Raw genomic sequence first — 20,966 nt, 5'->3', positions numbered from 1 at the left:
CCTCTCACTCAAACCCTTTTTTGTCTTATGTTGCACCCCAAATTTTCCAGGAATAGTCTTATTGTGTTACTGAATGTATTCAGAGTATTTTAGGACTTCGTTATCAACAAATGTGGCGAAAAGTACAGAAAATGTAAAATGCACACTCAATCAACAGTGTTAAGACTTGTGTCAGGTACTCACCTTTGGGCTAATAATTTCCCATGAACTCCTAACTGTTCCCTTTCATATTTCTTCTGTAAGAAACATTTCAATTTAGAACTACCCATTTAGGCCAATTCCCACCAGTGTTAAGGGTTAAGTGTTTGTGTTTTAACAGTGCACTATACCGTATATATATTGATCATAGTATTGTGCGAATTGTTATTATCGCTATTATTATTGAAAATAATATTAATGTATTATTATTATTATATTTTTTGAAGGACTCAAGCTGCAAAATCATTATTATTAGTAGTAGAAGTAGTAGTAGTAGTAGTAGTAGTAGTAGTAGTAGCAGTAGTAGTAGCAGTAGTAGTATTAGTAGTAGCAGTAATAGTAGTAGTGGTAGTAGTGGTAGTGGCAGCAGTAGCAGTAGTAGTGGTAGTAGCAGTAGCAGTAGCGGTAGTAGTGGTAGTAGTAGTAGCAGTAGCAGTAGTAGTAGTGGTAGTAATAGTAGTAGTGGTGGTAGTAGTAGTAGTGGTAGAAGTAAAAGTAGTAGTAGCAGTAGTAGTAGTAGTAGTAGTAGTAGTAGTAGTAGTATTAGCAGTAGTAGTAATGGTGGTAGTAGCATTAGTAGTAGCAGTAATAGTAGTAGTGGTAGTAGTAGTAGTAGTAGTAGTAGTAATATCAGTTGTGGTGGTGGTAGTAGTAGTAATGGTAGTAGTAGTAGTAGCAGTTGTGGTGGTGGTAGTAGTAGTAATGGTAGTAGTAGCATCCGTAGCAGCAGCAGTAGTAGTAGTAGTAGTAGTAGTAGCAGTAGTAGAAGTAGTAGCAAAAGTAGCAGTAGCAGCAGTTGCAGTAGCAGCAGCAGTAGTAGTAGTAATAGTAGTAGTAGTAGTAGCACTAGTAGCAGTAGTAGTAGCAACAGTAGCAGTAGCAGCAGTAGCAGTAGCAGCAGCAATATTAGCAGTATTAGTAGTAGTAGTAGTAGTAGTAGCAGGAGGAGGAAGAGGATCATTATGATGATTATTATTATGAAAATTAATTGTATTATTATTTCTATTGGTATTTATAATATGTTTTATTATTATGTTTATTATTATGTATTTTTTTAGGCCCTAAGCTGCAGAAGCTGGCCCAGAGTCTAGGAGACCTTCAGGTGATCTCTGGCGCCGCCTCTCTGAGTATAGAGCGCCTCCCATTGGCTGCCGAGGGCCTCTACACTTGCCAGGCTCTCTACGACACAGAGCAGGGAGCCAAGCTATACTACTACTACATACATCTACGGGTACTGGGTAAGATATAGTGCTACTACTGCTACTGCTGCTACTTCTACTGCTACTTCTACTACTACCACTATAATACTATTACTACTGCTACTACCACTACTACTACTAACAATACTAAAACTACTACTTAACAATAACGAGGCTATGTACAGGGGGTACAGGTACAGAGTCAGTGTGAGGGTGTACAGGTTAGTTGAGGTCATGTGTACATGTAGGTATGGGTAAAGTGACTATGCGTAGATAATAAACAGCGAGTAGCAGCAGTTAAAAAAAAAGGGGGGGAGAGTCAGTGTTAATAGTCCGGGTGCCCATTTGAAAAATTGTTCAGCAGTCTTATGGCTTGGGTGTAGCAGCTGTTAATAAGTTGTTTGGTCATAAACTTGGCGCTCCGGTATCGCTTGCCATGCGGTAGCAGAGAAAACAGTCTATGACTTGGGTGACTGGAGTCTCTGACAATTTGATGGGCTTTCCTCTGACACCGCCTAGTATATAGGTCCTGGATGGCAGGAATCTTGGCTCCAGTGATGTACTGGGCCATACACACTACCCTCTGTAGCGCCTTACGGTCAGATGCCAAGCATTTGTCATACCAGGCGGGGATGCAACCGGTCAAGATGCTCTCAATGGTGCAGTTGAAGAACCTTTTGAGGATCTGCGGACCCATGCCAATTCTTTTCAGTCTCCTGAGGGGGAAAAGGTTTTGTCCTGCCCTCTTCATGACTGTCTTGATGTGTTTGGACCATGATAGTTAGTTGGTGATGTGGACACCAAGGAACTTGAAACTCTCGACTCGCTCCACTACAGCCCCGTCGATGTTCGGCCCGTCTTTTCCTGTAGTCCACGATCAGCTCCTTTGTCTTGCTCACATTGGGGGAGAGGTTGTTGTCCTGGCAGCACACTGTTCTCTGACCTCCTCCCTGTGGTTGTCGGTGATCAGTCCTAACACTGTTGTGTCGTCAGCAAACGTAATAATGGTGTTGGAGTCATGTTTGGCCACGGGGTCGTGGGTGAACAGGGAGTACAGGAGGTGACTAAGTACACACCCCTGAGGGGCCCCAATGTTGAGGATCAGCGTGGCAGACGTGATGTTGCCTACCCTTACCACCTGGGTGCGGCCCGTCAGGAGGTCCAGGATCCAGTTGCAGAGGGAGGTGTTTAGTCCCACGGTCCTTAGCTTAGTGATGAGTTTCATGGGCACTATGTTGTTGAATGCTGAGCTGTAGACAATGAACAGCATTCTCACTTAGTTGTTCCTTTTGTCCAGGTGGAAAAGGGCAGTGTTGAGTGCGATTGAGGTTGCGTCATCTGTGGATCTGTTGGGGTGGTATGCGAATTGGAGTGGGTCTAGGGTATCCGGGAGGATGCTGTTGATGTGAGCCATGACCAGCCTTTCAAAGCACTTCATGGCTACCGACATGAGTGCTACGGGGCGGTAATCATTTAGGCAGGTTACCTTCACTTCCTTGGGCACAGGGACTATGGTGGTCTGCTGGAAACATGTAGTTATTACAGACTCGATCAGGGAGAGTTTGAAAATGTCAATACATGTCCTGGTAATGACAACTTTGAGTACACGTCCTGGTAATGAGTAATTGAGTACACATCCTGGTAATCTGTCTGGCCCCGCGGCTTTGTGAATGTTGACCTGTTTAAAGGTCTTGCTCACATTGGGTACTGAGAGCATTATCACACAGTCATCCAGAACAGCTGGTTCTCTCATGCATGCTTCAGTGTTGCTTGCCTTGAAGCGAGCATAAAAAAGGCTTTTAGCTCGTCCGGTAGGCTCGCGTTACTGGGCAGCTCGCGTCTGGGTTTCCCTTTGTAGTCCGTAATAGTTTTCAAGCCCTGCCGCATCCAACGAGCATCAGAGCCAGTGTAGTAGGATTCAATCTTAATCCTGTATTGACGCTTTGCTTGTTTGATGGTTCGTCTGAGGGCATAACGGATTAGTCTCCCACTCCTTGAAAGCGGCAGCTCTAGCCTTTAGCTCGATGCGGATGTTGCCTGTAATCCATGGCTTCTGTTTGGGATATGTGTGTACGATCACTGTGGGGACGACTTCGTCGATGCACTTATTGATGAAGCTGATGACTGAGGTGGTATACTCCTCAATACCATTGGATGAATCCCGGAACATATTCCAGTCTGTGCTGGCAAAACAGTCCTGCAGCGTAATATCCGCGTCATCTGACCACTTCCGTATTGAGCGAGTCACTGGTACTTCCTGCTTTAGTTTTTGCTTGTAAGCAGGAATCAGGAGGATAGAATATGGTCAGATTTGCCAAATGGAGGGCGGGGGAGAGCTTTGTACGCATCTCTGTGTGTGGAGTAAAGGTGGTCTAGAGTTTTTTTTTCTCTGGTTGCACATGTGACATCCTGGTAAAAATGTGGTAAAACTGATTTCTGGATGAGCATTTTGTTGTTTGCTTATGGACTTATAGAGTTTATTGTTTATTGCGGTCTTAGTGCCAGCATCGGTCTGTGGTTTGAAATAGACAGCTACAAACAATATAGATGAGAACTCTCTTGGTAGATAGTGTGGTCTACAGATTATCATGAGGTACTCTACCTCAGGCGAGCAATACCTCGAGACTTCTTTTAATATAGGACATCGCACACCAGCTGTTATTGACAAAAAGACACACACCTCCATCCCTCGTCTTACCAGACTGTTCATCCCTCGTCTTACTGTTCTGCCGGTGCATGGAAAATCCTGCCAGCTCTATACTATCCGTGTCTTCATTCAGCCACAACTCAGTGAAACATAAGATGTTACAACTTTTAATGTCCAATTGGTAGGATAATCTTAATCGTAGGTCATCACTTTTATTTTCCAATGATTGCATGTTAGCAAGTAGAACGGATGGCAGGGTGAGTTTACTCGCTCGCCTACGGATTCTCAGAAGGCACCCCGATCTGCGCCCTCTTTTCCTCAGTCTTTTCTTCACGCAAATGACAGGGATTTGGGCCTGTTCCCAGGAAAGCAGTATATCCTACTCGTCGGACTTGTTAAGGGAAAAAGTTTCTTCCAGTTCGTGGTGAGTAATCGCTGTTCTGATGGCCAGAAGTTATTGCAGTCATAGGAGACGGTAGTATCTACCTTATGTACAAAATAAGTTAAAAAATGAAAATAGCACAGTTGGTTAGGAGCATGTTTAAGGTCAGCCATCCTCTTCAGTGCCATCTTATCATCTTATTAACTGACTTGCCTAGTTAAATAACGGTTAAATAAAATAAAAATGTCAAAAAAAATACTACTACTACTACTATTACTACTACTACTACCACCACTACTACTACTACAGCTACTACTACTACTACTACTACCACTACTACTACTACTATACCACTACTACTGCTGCTGCTACTACTACTAATACTACTACTACTACTACTACTACTACTACTACTACTACTACTACTACTACTACTACTACTACTACTACTGCTTCTACACCTTCTACTAATAATACTAATGTACTAGTATGACTGTACTACTTCTGCTACTACTACCACTACTGTTACTACTACTGCTACTACTACTACTACTACTACTATGAGTAATGCTACTACTACTATTACTGCTACTACTACTACTACTGTATTTCTACTACTACTACTACTACTACTATTACAACTAATATTACTATTACTACTACAACTGCTACAACAATTACTACTACTACCACTACTACACTAATATGTATGTGTGTGTGTGTGTGTGTGTGTCTGTGTCTGTGTGTGTGTCTGTGTGTGTGTGTGTGTGTGTGTGTGTGTGTGTGTGTGTGTGTGTGTGTGTGTGTGTGTGTGTGTGTGTGTGTGTGTGTGTGTGTGTGTGTGTGTGTGTGTGTGTACATGCGTGTGTGTGTGTGTAGTCCCTGTCAGTAAACCCTATATTCTGCTGAGTGATGCGTCTCCGGCGGAGGGATCTTTGGTGTGGCTGCGCTGCGGCCTGGAGAACGGCACAGGGTCGCTTTACTTCTTGTGGGAGCATGAGACACACAGCGGATTGGTCAGCACCATCTCCCAGGGCAACAGCAGCATGTTCAACATGACAGAAGTCAACCGTAACCACACAGGCTGGTACCGTTGTGTGGCCCGGAACCAGGTCAACCAGGAACGGTCCGACCGCATCTGGCTGGACATCATCTGTTAGTATACGCACTACACACCGAACACTTCACCCTAAACCCTACACACTACCTGTAATGATGAACCCTAACTAACCCATCTGGGGGGGACATTATCTGTTAGTATACGCACTACACACCGAACACTTCACCCTAAACCCTACACACTACCTGTAATGATGAACCCTAACTTCTAACCCATCTGGAGTGAAATCATCTGTTAGTATTAGGCCTGTCAAAGTTAACACCTAGCCTGCTATCGTTAATAAATTATTAACGCAAGACATGATTGGCGGCGTAATTTTTTAAACTGCTGTCAATTGCATCTCCATCTCTTTACCGCACTGAACCTTTTTTTAGCCAAAATGTTTCCGCTTGGAGCTTTTAAGCACATCACAACACGAAACACTGCTACAGACTACATTAAATTCTTGGGCAATTGCATAGCTGTGCCTTTAGTCCAAATCATTCAAAAGTTAGTTTTTTCTTTCTACAGCGGATTCGTAAGCATTTATATAACGTCAGTTTAAATTAACCATGTAGTGGGTCGTTTCAAACTACTCGCAGGCCGCTATTTTTTGGTTTGATAACAAACCACATTTTAGTCATGCTACATAGCTAGCTAGCTTGCTAGATAACAAACAACATTTCAGTCATGCTACATAGCTAGCTAGCTTGCTAGATAACAAACTGATAACCTGACCACTTACGCTGCTCAAAGAGATGTGGTTCAAAGGTAGGATGCAAGAGTGGGGTGTATGTGTATGTTTGAGAAACGATGTGTTTAAGAGAGGTAGTAAGTGAGAGAGGGTGTGGGAGTATTTATTATTTTTTATTATTTTATTGGGATCCCCTCCATGTCTGTTCTCCCTCTCATATCTCCATGTCTGTTCTCCCTCTCACACCTCCATGTCTGTTCTCCCTCTCACACCTCCATGTCTGTTCTCCCTCTCACACCTCCTCTGTCTGTTCCCCCTCTCACACCTCCTCTGTCTGTTTCCCCTCTCATACCTCCTCTGTCTGTTCCCCCTCTCATACCTCCTCTGTCTGTTTTCCCTCTCACACCTCTTCTGTCTGTTCTCCCTCTCATACCTTCTCTGTCTGTTTCCCCTCTCATACCTCCTCTGTCTGTTCCCCCTCTCATACCTCCTCTGTCTGTTTTCCCTCTCACACCTCTTCTGTCTGTTCTCCCTCTCATATCTTCTCTGTCTGTTTCCCCTCTCATACCTCCTCTGTCTGTTCCCCCACTCACACCTACTCTGTCTCTTCTCCCTCTCACACCTCTTCTGTCTGTTCTCCCTCTCACACCTCCTCTGTCTGTTCTCCCTCTCATACCTCCTCTGTCTGTTCTCCTTCTCACACCTCTTCTGTCTGTTCTCCCTCTCATACCTCCTCTGTCTGTTCTCCCTCTCATACCTCCTCTGTCTGTTCCCCCTCTCACACCTCCTCTGTCTGTTCTCCCTCTCATACCTCCTCTGTCTGTTCTCCCTCTCACACCTCTTCTGTCTGTTCTCCCTCTCATACCTCCTCTGTCTGTTCTCCCTCTCACACCTCTTCTGTCTGTTCCCCCTCTCACACCTCCTCTGTCTGTTCTCCCTCTCATACCTCCTCTGTCTGTTCTCCTTCTCACACCTCTTCTGTCTGTTCTCCCTCTCACACCTCTTCTGTCTGTTCTCCCTCTCAAACCAGCTGATCCACTTACATACTGTATCTGTTCAATCTAAAACTGGAATGTAATGCAATTCCAAGGATCTGGAAATCAGCATTTGTCCTACCACTTTTTAAAGGGGGTGATCCAACTCCTTCAATGTTTTGCTGATGATACTGTTATTTATTGTTGTGCCTCGTCTCTCACAAAAGCATCCAGAACTGTTTTTAAACTGTTCAAGATACCTTGTGTCAATTGAAGCTTATTCTCAATGCTGACAAAACTAAACTAATGGTATTTTCTAATTGACACCCTTTATATCACGCCTGCTCCGCTCTCCCTCTCTGGCGCTCGAGAGCACCGGGCTGCCCTTCATTACGCGCATTAGCGCTCACTGGACTCACCTGGACTCCTTCACTTTGTTGATTGCCTTCCCTACTTCTGTCTGCTCCGACGTTTGTTCCCTGTGTCAGCATTGATGTCGTTATGTGTTCCTGTCCAGACGCTGCCCTGTTCCATGTCCGTTGGTAATTAAATGTTCACTCCCTGTACCCGCTTCTCGTCTACCAGTGTCAACTCTTACACTTTACCATGGAGCATTGAGATTTATTTTAAACTGCAAAATCCAAATCCAATCACTCGTAGGCTCAGTCACTGGTATACTTTTATTTACAAAGCCATTTTGGGTTTACTACCATTTTATTTGGGCATTTTTATTGTTCAGAAATGTGGTGAGAACTCTCTTCGTTTGCAGGACTTTATCCTGCCAACTGTTCCAAATGTCCGAACTGAATTTGGTAAAAGGGCTTTTATGTACTCTGCGCAATCAGCTTGGAACACCTTACAAAATACTTTCAAACTTGAAGAACTTTTAAAATCATTGATGACGGATTTGGAGGCTGATTCCTTGACCTGTCAATGTTTTTAATTTGCTGTTCAATGTGTGTTCTACTCCTGTGATTCCTGTGGTTTTTACTAGATTACCTGTAGTATTTCATGTTGTCTGTGTGTAATGGTGTAGTGACTTGGTGCTGTCTATCTAGGCATGGACGCTCTTGAAAAAGAGATTTCAAATCTCAATGAGCACTTCTTGGTTAAATTTTAAATTAAATTTAAAAAATGAGGGAGTAGATCTACTGAAACATTGATAAGAGGGACTAGGCCTACTGCAACACTAATAAGAGGGAGTAGGCCTACTGCAACATTGATAAGAGGGAGTAGGCCTACTGCAACACTAATAAGAGGGAGTAGGCCTACTGCAACATTGATAAGAGGGAGTAGGCCTACTGCAACATTGATAAGAGGGAGTAGGCCTACTGCAACATTGATAAGAGGGAGTAGGCCTACTGCAACACTAATACGAGGGAGTAGGCCTACTGCAACACTAATAAGAGGGAGTAGGCCTACTGTAACATTGATAAGAGGGAGTAGGCCTACTGCAACATTGATAAGAGGGAGTAGGCCTACTGCAACATTGATAAGAGGGAGTAGGCCTACCGCAACACTAATAAGAGGGAGTAGGCCTACTGCAACATTGATAAGAGGAAGTAGGCCTACTGCAACACTAATAAGAGGGAGTAGGCCTACTGAAACATTGATAAGAGGGAGTAGGCCTACCGCAACACTAATAAGAGGGAGTAGACCTACTGTAACATTGATAAGAGGGAGTAGGCCTACTGCAACACTAATAAGAGGGAGTAGGCCTACTGCAACAATAATAAGAGGGAGTAGGCCTACTGCAACATTGATAAGAGGGAGTAGGCCTACTGAAACATTGATACGAGGGAGTAGGCCTACTGCAACATTGATAAGAGGGAGTAGGCCTACTGCAACATTGATAAGAGGGAGTAAGCCTACTGCAACATTGATAAGAGGGAGTAGGCCTACTGCAACATTGATAAGAGGGAGTAGGCCTACTGCAACACTAATAAGAGAGAGTAGGCCTACTGCAACACTAATAAGAGGGAGTAGGTCTACTGCAACATTGATAAGAAGGAGTAGTCCTACTGCAACATTGATAAGAGGGAGTAGGCCTACTGCAACATTGAATAGAGGGAGTAGGCCTACCGCAACACTTATAAGAGGGAGTAGGCCTACTGCAACATTGATAAGAGGGAGTAGGCCTACTGCAACACTAATAAAAGGGAGTAGGCCTACTGAAACATTGATAAGAGGGAGTAGGCCTACCGCAACACCAATAAGAGGGAGTAGGCCTACTGCAACATTGATAAGAGGGAGTAGGCCTACCGCAACACTAATAAGAGGGAGTAGGCCTACCGCAACACTAATAAGAGGGAGTAGGCGTACCGCAGCCGTAATAAAAGGGAGTAGGCCTACTGCAACATTGATAAAGGGAGTAGGCCTACCGCGACACTAATAAGAGGGAGTAGGCCTACTGCAACATTGATAAAGGGAGTAGGCCTACTGCAACATTGATAAGAGGGAGTAGGCCTACCGCAACATTGATAAGAGGGACTAGGTCTACTGCAACATTGATAGGAGGAAGTAGGTCTACTGAAACACTAATAAGAGGGGGAAGGCCTACTGAAACATTGGGAGCATTAATAGCTGTTAAAAAAACATTCTTATACAGATATGTTGTGTTTCCGTCCCTTACAATCAACGCATAGTATGCCTGGAACTCAATGCATTGCTTTTTAAATTTGAGCAAATTTTAAAATTGCAATTAAATCGGAATTAACTACAGAAATCATGAGATTAATCGCATTAATAAATGAATTGTTTATCAGCCCTAGTCGTCAGTATACGCACTACACACTGCACCCTAAACCCTACACACTACCCCTAACTCTGAACCCTAGAACCAGGCATAAATGGGGCTAGAGAGAGGATACTTTGCTGATGTAGTGTGTATAACATAGTGTGTGTTTGTAACGTAGTGTGTGTGTGTTGCGTACCTTGGGTAACGTAGTGTGTTTGTAACTGTCAGGACCCGGTTACGTACTCGGGTCTCCGGTGTGAGAAACAGTCACTTAGCAAACTGAGAACCCAGAAGATGAGGCAGACACAGCAGTACTTGAGACGTTGTTTTAATAAAGTAAAAAGGAAAGTTCTTCAGGCAAAAATATAAATCCACAACGTCAAAAGTAATTCCAAGAGAAAAAGGTAATCCTCCAAGTCAAAAGGTAAACCCACAAGGTGGTAGGTACAGCAGGAAAAAGCCTCAAAAGAATAATCAAAAAATAAATAAATGAGAACAAAAACAGAGTACCACAAGAGAGTCCAACTGGAGCAACAAATGTTCACAGCATCGCTAGGGCTGGGTGCTAACATTCAAACACAGAGCAAAGAACTGAGGAAAATTAAGGGTTTAAATACATTCAAGGGAAACGAGGCACAGGTGCAAATAATAACTGGAAACAAGGGAAAACAAAAGGGTCAAAAAAGCACAATGGGGGCATCTAGTGGCCAAAACCGGAACAATCCTGGCCAAATCCTGACAGAATCCCCCCCTAGGAACGGCTCCTGACGTTCCTACCAGCTTTCTCGGGGTGGAGGACCCTGAACTGTCGAATGAGGTCAGGGTCCAGTATGTCTTTGGCAGGAACCCAGGAGCGCTCCTCGGGACCGTAGCCTTCCCAGTCCACCAGATACTGCCAGGACCGCTGCACCCGGCGGGAATCCAGTATCCGATGGACGGTATAAGCCGGCTGGCCTCCGATGACACGGGGCGGAGGGGGAGGTCTGCCTGTCGGGACAAGGGGAGAAAAAACAACAGGTTTTAATAAGGAAATGTGAAACGTGGGATTAATCTTAAGGGATCTGGGTAAGTGCAGGCGATATGTAACGGGGTTCACTCTCCTGGCAACCTTAAAGGGACCGATGTATTTCTGGGACAGCTTGCGAGACTCCACCCGTAGCGGTAAGTTTTTTGTGGAGAGCCAGACTCTCTGGCCGGGGCGCAGGGTAGGCCCGGGACGGCGACGTCTGTTGGCTTGTCGTTGGTACCGCTGTGAGGAACGCAGAAGATTAAGACGGGTCTTCCTCCACGTAAGCCGACAGCGTCTGATGAACTTCAAGGCTGAAGGCACTCCGACTTCTGCCTCCTGGTCCGGGAACAATGGAGGGGCATAGCCAAACTGACTCTCGTGCGGGGACATACCAGTGGAGGAGGAGCGCAAGGTGTTGTGCGCGTACTCGGCCCAAACAATGAAGGACGACCATGTGGACGGATTGTTGGAGGCCATACATCTGAGGGCAGTTTCCAGCTCTTGATTCATCCTCTCGGTTTTGCCGTTGGACTCCGGGTGGTACCCTGAAGATAGACTGGCTGTGGCCCCTATGAGTTGGCAGAAGGCCTTCCAAAACCTTGAGGCGAACTGGGGACCTCTGTCGGAAACCATATCTTGAGGAATGCCGAAGACTCGGAACACATGGTTAATTACCAACTCAGCCGTTTCCTTGGCAGAAGGTAACTTAGTCAAGGGGACGAACCTGGCCGCCTTAGAAAACCTGTCGATGATGACTAGGATAGTAGTATTACCATGGGACGGAGGAAGGCCAGTAATAAAGTCCAACGAGATATGGGACCAGGGTTGGTGGGGAATAGATAAAGGGTGAAGGAGTCCTTGAAGGCGGAGGTGAGAAGATTTGCCCTGGCAGCACACGGGACAGGCCTTGACGAAAGTGGCAATGTCTTCTTTTATGGTGGGTCACCAGAACTTTTGCTGGATGAACTCCAAGGTGCGACCTACGCCCGGGTGACAGGTGAGGCGAGAGGAGTGCCCCCACAGAAGGACCTGGGTCCTCGCTGCCTTGGGGACAAACAACCGATTGGCAGGACCTCCTTTCGGACCCGGTTCGATAGCTTGAGCTCGTCTCACGGTATCCTCAACTTGCCACGAGATTGGGGCGACAATATTAGCGGCAGGAAGGACAGGCATGTCAGTATCTTCTCGAGACAAGGCATCTGGTTTGTGATTCTTCGACCCGGGCCGATAGGTGAGGATAAACTGGAATCGATTGAGGAAAAGAGACCATCGAGCTTGTCTGGAGTTCAACCGCTTCGCCTGCTGGATATACTCCAGATTTTTGTGGTCCGTAAGCACTTGAAACGGTTGAGAAGCCCCCCTCGAGCCAGTGTCTCCATTCCTTCAATGCCATCTTAACCGCTAGGAGTTCACGATCCCCCACATCGTAGTTCCTCTTGGCCCGGGGTAAGCCGGTGTGAGAAGAAGGCGCAAGGGTGAAGCTTCTTGTCTTCACCCCTCTGAGACAGTACAGCTCCAACACCAACCTCTGATGCGTCTACCTCCACCAAATCAAATCAAATCAAATGTATTTATATAGCCCTTCTTACATCAGCTGATATCTCAAAGTGCTGTACAGAAACCCAGCCTAAAACCCCAAACAGCAAGCAATGCAGGTGTAGAAGCACGGTGGCTAGGAAAAACTCCCTAGAAAGGCCAAAACCTAGGGAGAAACCTAGAGAGGAACCAGGCTATGAGGGGTGGCCAGTCCTCTTCTGGCTGTGCCGGGTGGAGATTATAACAGAACATGGCCAAGATGTTCAAATGTTCATAAATGACCAGCATGGTCAAATAATAATTAATCACAGTAGTTGTCGAGGGTGCAACAAGTCAGCACCTCAGGAGTAAATGTCAGTTGGCTTTTCATAGCCGATCATTAAGAGTATCTCTACCGCTCCTGCTGTCTCTAGAGAGTTGAAAACAGCAGGTCTGGGACAGGTAGCACGTCCGGTGAACAGGTCAGGGTTCCATAGCCGCAGGCAGAACAGTTGAAACTGGAGCAACAGCACGGCCAGGTGGACTGGGGACAGCAAGGAGTCATCATGCCAGGTAGTCCTGAGGCATGGTCCTAGGGCTCAGGTCCTCCGAGAGAGAGAAAGAAAAAGAGAACGAGAGAATTAGAGAGAGCATACTGAAATTCACAGACACCGGATAAGACAGGAGAAGTACTCCAGATATAACAGACTGACCCTAGCCCCCCGACACATAAACTACTGCAGCATAAATACTGGAGGCTGAGACAGGAGGGGTCAGGAGACACTGTGGCCCCATCTGATGATACCCCCGGACAGGGCCAATGAGGCAGGATATAACCCCACCCACTTTGCCAAAGCACAGCCCCCACACCACTAGAGGGATATGTTCAACCACCAACTTACCATCCTGAGACAAGGCCGAGTATAGCCCACAAAGATCTCCGCCACTGCACAACCCAAGGGGGGGACGCCAACCCAGACAGGAAAATCACGTCAGTGACTCAACCCACTCAAGTGACGCACCCCTCCTAGGGACAGCATGGAAGAGCACCAGTAAGCCAGTGACTCAGCCCCTGTAATAGGGTTAGAGGCAGAGAATCCCAGTGGAGAGAGGGGAACCGGCCAGGCAGAGACAGCAAGGGCGGTTCGTTGCTCCAGAGCTTTTTCCGTTCACCTTCACACTCCTGGGCCAGACTACACTCAATCATATGACCTACTGAAGAGATGAGTCTTCAGTATAGACTTAAAGGTTGAGACCGAGACTGCGTCTCTCACATGGGTAGGCAGACCATTCCATAAAAATAGAGCTCTACAGGAGAATGCCCTGACTCCAGCTGTTGGCTTAGAAATTCTAAGGACAATTAGGAGGCCTGCGTCTTGTGACCGTAGCGTACGTGTAGGTATGTACGGCAGGAACAAATCGGAAAGCGTGTGTTGTGGCGTACAGCAGGTCAGCCACCAGAGGTAGACTCGTCAAGGCCTGGTGACAGACGGAGTATACATCACGAGGCGATGGCTCCATCTGCTGGATGGGCCAGGTCTCGACGGGCTCTCCGGCCATGTCTAATTGGGGCTGATTGGGAGCTGGTGAGTAATCAAGGGCTGATTGCTCACCAGCTGTGCAAGGCCCATAAAGCTGCCAGAATGGCAGCACACAGGGAGAGTGGGGAAGGAAAGGACTCCCATATAGTTGGGGACAGCTGCAGAGGCATGAGGAGGGAGTTCAGTTTTTGTTCCCGACAAGACCCGGAGCCCAGAAGACGGTATCCCAGAGAGGGTCTCATGGGGGAAACCTATCTTTTTCTTTTTGATTTATTATTTAACTTGTTACGGATCATTGGGACGCTACCGTCCCACCTGACCCATCATCCGGTGAAATTGCAGAGCGCCAAATTCAAATGACAGAAATCGTAATATTAAACATTCATGAAAATACAAGTGTCATACATCATTTAACAGCTTAACTTCTTCTTAATCCAGCCGCGTTGTCAGATTTCAAAAAGGCTTTACGGCGAAAGCACACCATGCGATTATTTGAGGACAGCGCCCGGCACACAAAAGCATTACATACATTTTCCAACCAAGCAGATGTGTCACGAAAGTCAGAAATAGCGATAAAATAAGTAACTTACCTTTGAAGATCTTCATCTGGTTGCAATCACAAGAGTCCCAGCTACATAAAAAATGGTCCTTTTGTTCGATAAAGTCCTTCTTTATTTCCCAAAAAAGTCAGTTTCATTGGCGCGCTAGACTCAGTAATCCACCGGTTTCCCTCTTTCAAAATGCATACAAATGAATCCCGTAAGTTACCAATAAACTTCTTCCAAACATATCAAACAACGTTTCTAATCAATCCTCAGGTACCCTATTATGTAAATAAACAATACAATTTAAGACGGAGAATACCGGAGACAAATAACGAAGTACGCGCACTCACCAGAACGTGCTACAAACACTACAGCCAAAATGGGAGCCACTTAGAAAAACTACAAATTCTAGCTCATTTTTCAAAAAACAAGCCTAGGCCTAGGAACTGCAATCTGGGAGGACTTCCTATTATATTCCCAATCCCAGCCATTGTAATCAGAGGTAAACTGAAGAAAAAAAAAAGTTCTGGATGGATTGTCCTCAGGTTTTCACCTGCCATATCAGTTCTGTTATACTCACATAGATTATTTTAAGAGTTTTGGAAACTTTAGAGTGTTTTCTATCCAATACTACCAATTATATGCATATCCTAGCTTCTGGGCCTGAGTAACAGGCAGTTTACTTTGGGCACCTCAATCATCCAAACTTCCGAATACTAGCCCGAAGAAGTTAAATTAACACCCTTGAAACCGAGCTAATCATACTCTGTCTGTGTCTGATGTGTGTAAACGTCTTGACCAAACCCCCTGGTCTGCCACAGTGTGTTTGTGTGCGGCAGGTAGCCTGGCGGGTAGGAGCGTTGGGCCAGTAACCAAATGGTTGCTGGATCGAATCCCTGAGCTGACAAGGTAAAAATCTGTCATTCTGCCCACGAGCAAGGCACTGTTCCCTGGATGCTGAAGCTGTGGATGTTGATTCAGAGGGCTTGGGTTAAATGCGGAAGACACATTTCAGTTGTACAGCTGACAATGTATCTCCCTTTCTTCTCCCCAGTTGGTCCTGATATTCCCCAGATAGATGTGACTCCCTACAGTATAACAGACAGAGGATACTCTGCTCAGGAGAGACAGACGGTCTCTCTGCTCTGCCAGGCCCAGTCCAACCCTCCCAGTCAATATGTCTGGTTCTACAACAACAGGTATGTTTTAACACACACGCATCCAACAAATGTAAATGCATGGAGTTTGCTAAATAGCATTGGCACTTAGATCTGAGCTGTGCATGACCATCGGGAGATCATGCTCTCTGAGGCCGACGTGAGTAAGGTTTTCAATCAGGTCAACACCCGGGCGGGGCCCAACGGTATTCCAGTGCGCATTCTCAGAACATAAGCAGAACAGCAGGCAGACATTTTCACAGTCATTTTCAGCCTCTCCTTGTCCCCATCTGTAATCCCCACATGTCTTAAGCTGACCATCATCATTCCTGTTCCTAAAAACTCTAATTATATCTGCAACAATGACTACCGCCCTGAGTACCACCCTTCATCTGTATTCAAAAAGTATTTTGAAAGGTTGGTTATGGCTCACATTAACTCCATCATCCCAGGCTCCCTAGACCCACTCCAATTTGCATAACGCCTCAACAGATCCTTAAATGACACAATCTCAATTGCTCTCCAAACTGCCCTCACCCACCTGGACAAGAGAAACACCTATATGACAATGCTGTTAATTAACTATAGCTCAGCGTTCAATACCACAGACCCCTCCAAGCTCATCACCAAGCTCAGGACCCTGGGACTGAACTCCTCCCTTTGCACCCGGGCCGGCCCCAGGTGGTGAGGGTAGACAACACACGTCTGCCATGCTGACTCTCAACACTGGGGCCCCTCAGGGGTGCGTGCTTAGTACCCTCCTGTACTCCCTGTTCACCCACGCCTACATGGAGGAGGTCAGTGTCCTGGTAGTGTGGTGCCAGGACAACAACCTCTCCCTCAACTTCAATAAGACCAAGGAGCTGATCGTGTACTACAGGAAACAGGGAAGCGAGAATGCCCCCATCTACATTGATAGAGCTGCAGTGTAGCAGATCGAGAGCCTCAAGGTCTTCAGTGTCCAAATCACTAACGAACGGAAAATGGTCCACATACACACAGTTGTGAAGAAGATGCAACAGTGCCTCTTTCCCCTCAGGAGGTTGAATAGATTTGGCACGGGCCCTCATGTCCTCAAATTTATAAAGCTACACCATTGAAAGCATCTTGACTGGCTGCATGGTACGGCAACTGCATCGCCTTCAATCGCATGGCGCTACAGAGCGTGGTGCGGACAGTCCAGTACATCACTGGGGGACTTACATACAATTATAATATACACTGCTGCTGCTTCTCTGTTTGTCATATATCCTGACCCCTATACTGTACATATCTACCACTACCACTCCAGTATCCCTGCATATTGTAAATATGGTATTGGAGCTGACCCTGGAACTGACCTTGCATATACAGTCCATTCGGAAAGAATTCAGACCTATTGACTTTCTCCACATTTTGTTATGTTACAGACTTATTCTAAAATTGATTAAATAAAAAACTTTCCTCATAAATCTACACACGATACCCCATAATTTACATAAGTATTCAGACCGTTTGCGCTGTGAATCGAAATTGAGCTCAGGTGAATCCTGTTTTCCGTGATCATCCTTAAGTTGTTTCTTCAACTTGATTTGAGTACACCTGTGGTAAATTCAATTGATTGGACATGTTTTGGAAAGGCACACACCTGTCTATATAAGGTCCCAGAGTTGACAGTGCATGTCAGAGCAAAACACAAGCCAAGAGGTCGAAGGAATTGTCCGTAGAGCTCCGAGACAGGATTGTGTCGAGGAACATATTTAGGGAAGGGTACCAAAACATTTCTCCAGAATTGAAGGTCCTCAAGAACACAGTGGGCTCCATCAGATTGGAAGCTTGGAACCACTAACACTCTTCCTAGAGCTGGCTGCCCAGCCAAACTGAGCAAATGGGGAGAAGGGCCTTGGTCAGGAAGGTGACCAAGAACTCGATGGTCACTCTGACATAGCTCCAGAGTTACTCTGTGGAGTTGGGAGAACCTTCCAGAAGGACAGCCATCTCTCCAACACTCCACCAATCAGGCTTTTATGGTAGAGTCGCCAGATGGAAGCCACTCCTCAGTAAAAGGCACATGACAGCCTGCTTGGAGTTTGCCAAAGGCCCAAAATCCTCTCAGATCATGAGAAACAAGATTGTCTTGTCTGATGAAACCAAGATTGAACTCTTTGGTCTGAATGCTAAGCATCACGTCTGGAGGAAACCTGGTAGCATCCCTACGGTGAAGCATGGTGGTGGCGGCAGCATCATGCTGTGGGGATGTTTTTCAGTGGCATGGACTGGGAGACTAGTCACGATTGAGACAAAGATGAACGGAGCAAAGTACAGAGAGATCCTTGATGAAAACCTGCTCCAGAGCACTCAGGACCTCAGACTGGGGCGACGGTTCACCTTCCAACAGGACAAGGACCCTAAGCACACAGCCAAAACAAAGCACGAGTGGCTTTGGGACAAGTCTCAATGTCCTTGAGTGACACAGCCAGAGCCCGGACTTGAACTCCAACGAACATCTCTGGGGAGACCTGAAAATAGCTGTGCAGCAGCACTCCCTATCCAACCTGACAGAGCTTGAGTGGATCTGCAGAGAAGAATGGGAGAAACTCCACAAATATAGGTGTGCCAAGCTTGTAGCGTCATACCCAAGAAGACTCAAGGCTGTAATCGCTGCCAAAGGTGCTTTAACAAAGTACTGAGTAAAGGTTTTGAACACTTATGGAAAATGTGATATTTCAGATTTTTTATATTTTTAGTTAATAAATACATTTGGGTTATTGTGAGTAGATTGACGAGGAATCTTTTTTTTTTATCCATTTGAGAATAAGGCTGTAACATAACAAAATGTGGAAAAAGTGCATTGTATATTAGGCCCAGCCTTTGGAACTTCATTTTTTATGACAAAATGTTTAGTGAAGATAATAATTGTTTCATGCTTTCATTAGTGTTTGAGATTGTCAAAAACCTATAAGGATCCACCTCTTTTTTTCAATTTTCGCCTAAAATGACATACCCCAATCTAACTGCTTGTAGCTCAGGCCCTGAAGCGGGGCGGCAGCGTAGCCTAGTGGTTAGAGTGTTGAACTAGTAACCAAAAGGTTGCAAGATCAAATTCCCGAGCTGACAAGGTACATGTCTGCTGTTCTGCCCTTGAACAAGGCAGTTAACCCACTGTTCCTAGGCCGTCATTGAAAATAAGAATTTGTTCTTAACTGACCTGCCTAGTCAAATAAAAAAAGCAAGGACATGCATTTTCTTGGTACCATTTGAAAGGAAACACTTTGAAGTTTGTGGAAATGTGAAAGGAATGTAGGAGAATATAACACATTAGTTCTGGTAAAAGATAATACAAAGAAAGAAACAACCGTTTAAAAAAAAAAAATTGTACTATCATCTTAGAAATGCAAGAGAAAGGCCATATTATATTATTCCAGCCCAGGTGCAGATTTTGTACACTAGATGACAGCAGTGTATATGCTAAGTTTTAGGCTGATCTAATGAACCATTGCATTTCTGTTCAAAATGTTCTATCAAGACTGCCCAAATGTGCCTAATTTGTTTATTAATACTTTTCATGTTCAAAATTGTGCACTCTCCTCAAACAATAGCATGGTATATTTTCACTGTAATAGCTACTGTAAATTGGAGAGTGCAGTTAGATTAACAATAATTTAAGTTTTCTGCCAATATCAGATATGTCTATTTCCTGGGAAATGTTCTTGTTACTTACAACCTCATGCTAATGGCATTAGCCTACGTTAGCTCAACCGTCCCGCAGGGGACTCCGATCCTGAAGAAGTTTTAAATAGAAGCATGTTTATAGAACTATTCACAAATTATCGTTCAGGTAATCTCTCTCACTGGCTCTCATCATGTCACGAGCTGACAGGCTCCCATAGACAGGTTCAGAAAAGGCCCCAGCTCACTCAACTACCCCCCCCCCCCCCCTCTCCAACAGCCCAGAAGCAGAGAAACAGATCTGGCTCCACCGAACTAACCAATCAGCAGTGCAAAGGCTTGGCACTCTGTGACCCCTTGAACACATCAACCTATCACCAACAACAAGCTATACACTCTATCTAGTTGAGAGGTGTCAATGCACAGGTCAGGCATTTCCATTCTCCAAAAACAAATCAAATAAATGTATTGGTAGCAGTTCTGAACACAGACCCACGGCCTATTTGTTCCAGCTTTACTCAGACAGACATGAAACATATGCAGAACAAACGTCAGGCAAGGGGAATACAGGTAGCCTGGGTTCATGTCACAGTAAAGGGGCTGTACAGATACGTCTGTATGTTTTGATGGGCATGCTCTGGTCAGGGACACAGCTGTGGTGAGCAGAGGGGTTGGGTTAAATGCGGAAGACACATTTCAGTTGAATGCATTCAGTTGTACAACTGACTATGTATCCCCCTTTCCCTTTCTCTAGTAGTACTTCTCTTCTTTGTCATCGAGGAGAGAGGTCATCTTTCATGAAAGGTGAAATAAATACAATTGTGTAAATGTCTAGTAGTGTCACGCCCTGATCTGTTTCACCTGTTCTTGTGCTTGTCTCCACCCCCTCCAGGTGTCGCCCATCTTCCCCACTTATCCCCTGGGTATTTATACCTGTGTTTTCTGTCTGTCTGTGCCAGTTCTTCTTGTTTGTTCAAGCATACCAACGGTTTTTGTCTCACCTCCTACTTTTTCCAGTCTCTCTTCTCTCGCTCTCCTGGTTTTGACCCTTGCCTCTCCTGACTCCAAGCCCTTCTGCCTGCCCCCTCTGCCTGCCCCTGACCCTGAGCCTGCCTACCGTCCTTTACCTTTGCCCCTACTCTGGATTACCGACCTCTGCCTGACCTGACCCTGGGCCTGCCTGCCGTCCTGTACCTTGGTACCACTACTCTGGATTATCGACCCCTGCCTGCCTTGACCTGTCGTTTGCCTGCCCCTGTTACAATAAACATTGTTACTTCTGCACAGTCTGCACTTGGGTCTTACCTGAAACCTGAGAGTAGTTACTTTATGTCTAGATAAAAATACACTTGAAAAAGTCCCTGGAAAGCCTACAGACACTATAAACAGGGTCTCTCTGTGGGACCACAATTGCTTTGCAGCATGTTCAGGATTTCTTTCAAAAGCAAGTCAGTATAACATTTGAATAAACTAGATATTCTAAATATTTCCAGAGTGGTGCAGCGGTCTAAGGCACTGCTTCGCAGTGCTAGATGCATCACTACAAACCCGGGTTCGATCCTGGGCTGTATCACAATCGGCCGCGATTGGGAGTCCCATAGGGCGGCAACCAATTGGACCA

General features: G+C 45.5%; 1 protein-coding gene across 1 annotated transcript in view; it reads left to right on the top strand.

Annotated features, from left to right (window-relative positions):
• LOC139551923 (V-set and immunoglobulin domain-containing protein 10-like 2) overlaps positions 1–20,966 on the top strand; it is a 144,979-nt gene that overhangs the window by 27,316 nt on the left and 96,697 nt on the right. The window contains 3 exon segments of the mRNA XM_071363260.1: positions 1,257–1,436; positions 5,306–5,581; positions 15,595–15,739. Coding sequence (XP_071219361.1) covers positions 1,257–1,436; positions 5,306–5,581; positions 15,595–15,739 — 601 coding nt within the window.

Source organism: Salvelinus alpinus, chromosome 24 (genome assembly GCF_045679555.1).
Source record: "Salvelinus alpinus chromosome 24, SLU_Salpinus.1, whole genome shotgun sequence".
NCBI classification, from domain to species: domain Eukaryota; kingdom Metazoa; phylum Chordata; class Actinopteri; order Salmoniformes; family Salmonidae; genus Salvelinus; species Salvelinus alpinus.
The sequence above is the reverse complement of the archived record's forward strand: the minus strand, read 5'-3'. Positions and strand labels throughout refer to the sequence as shown.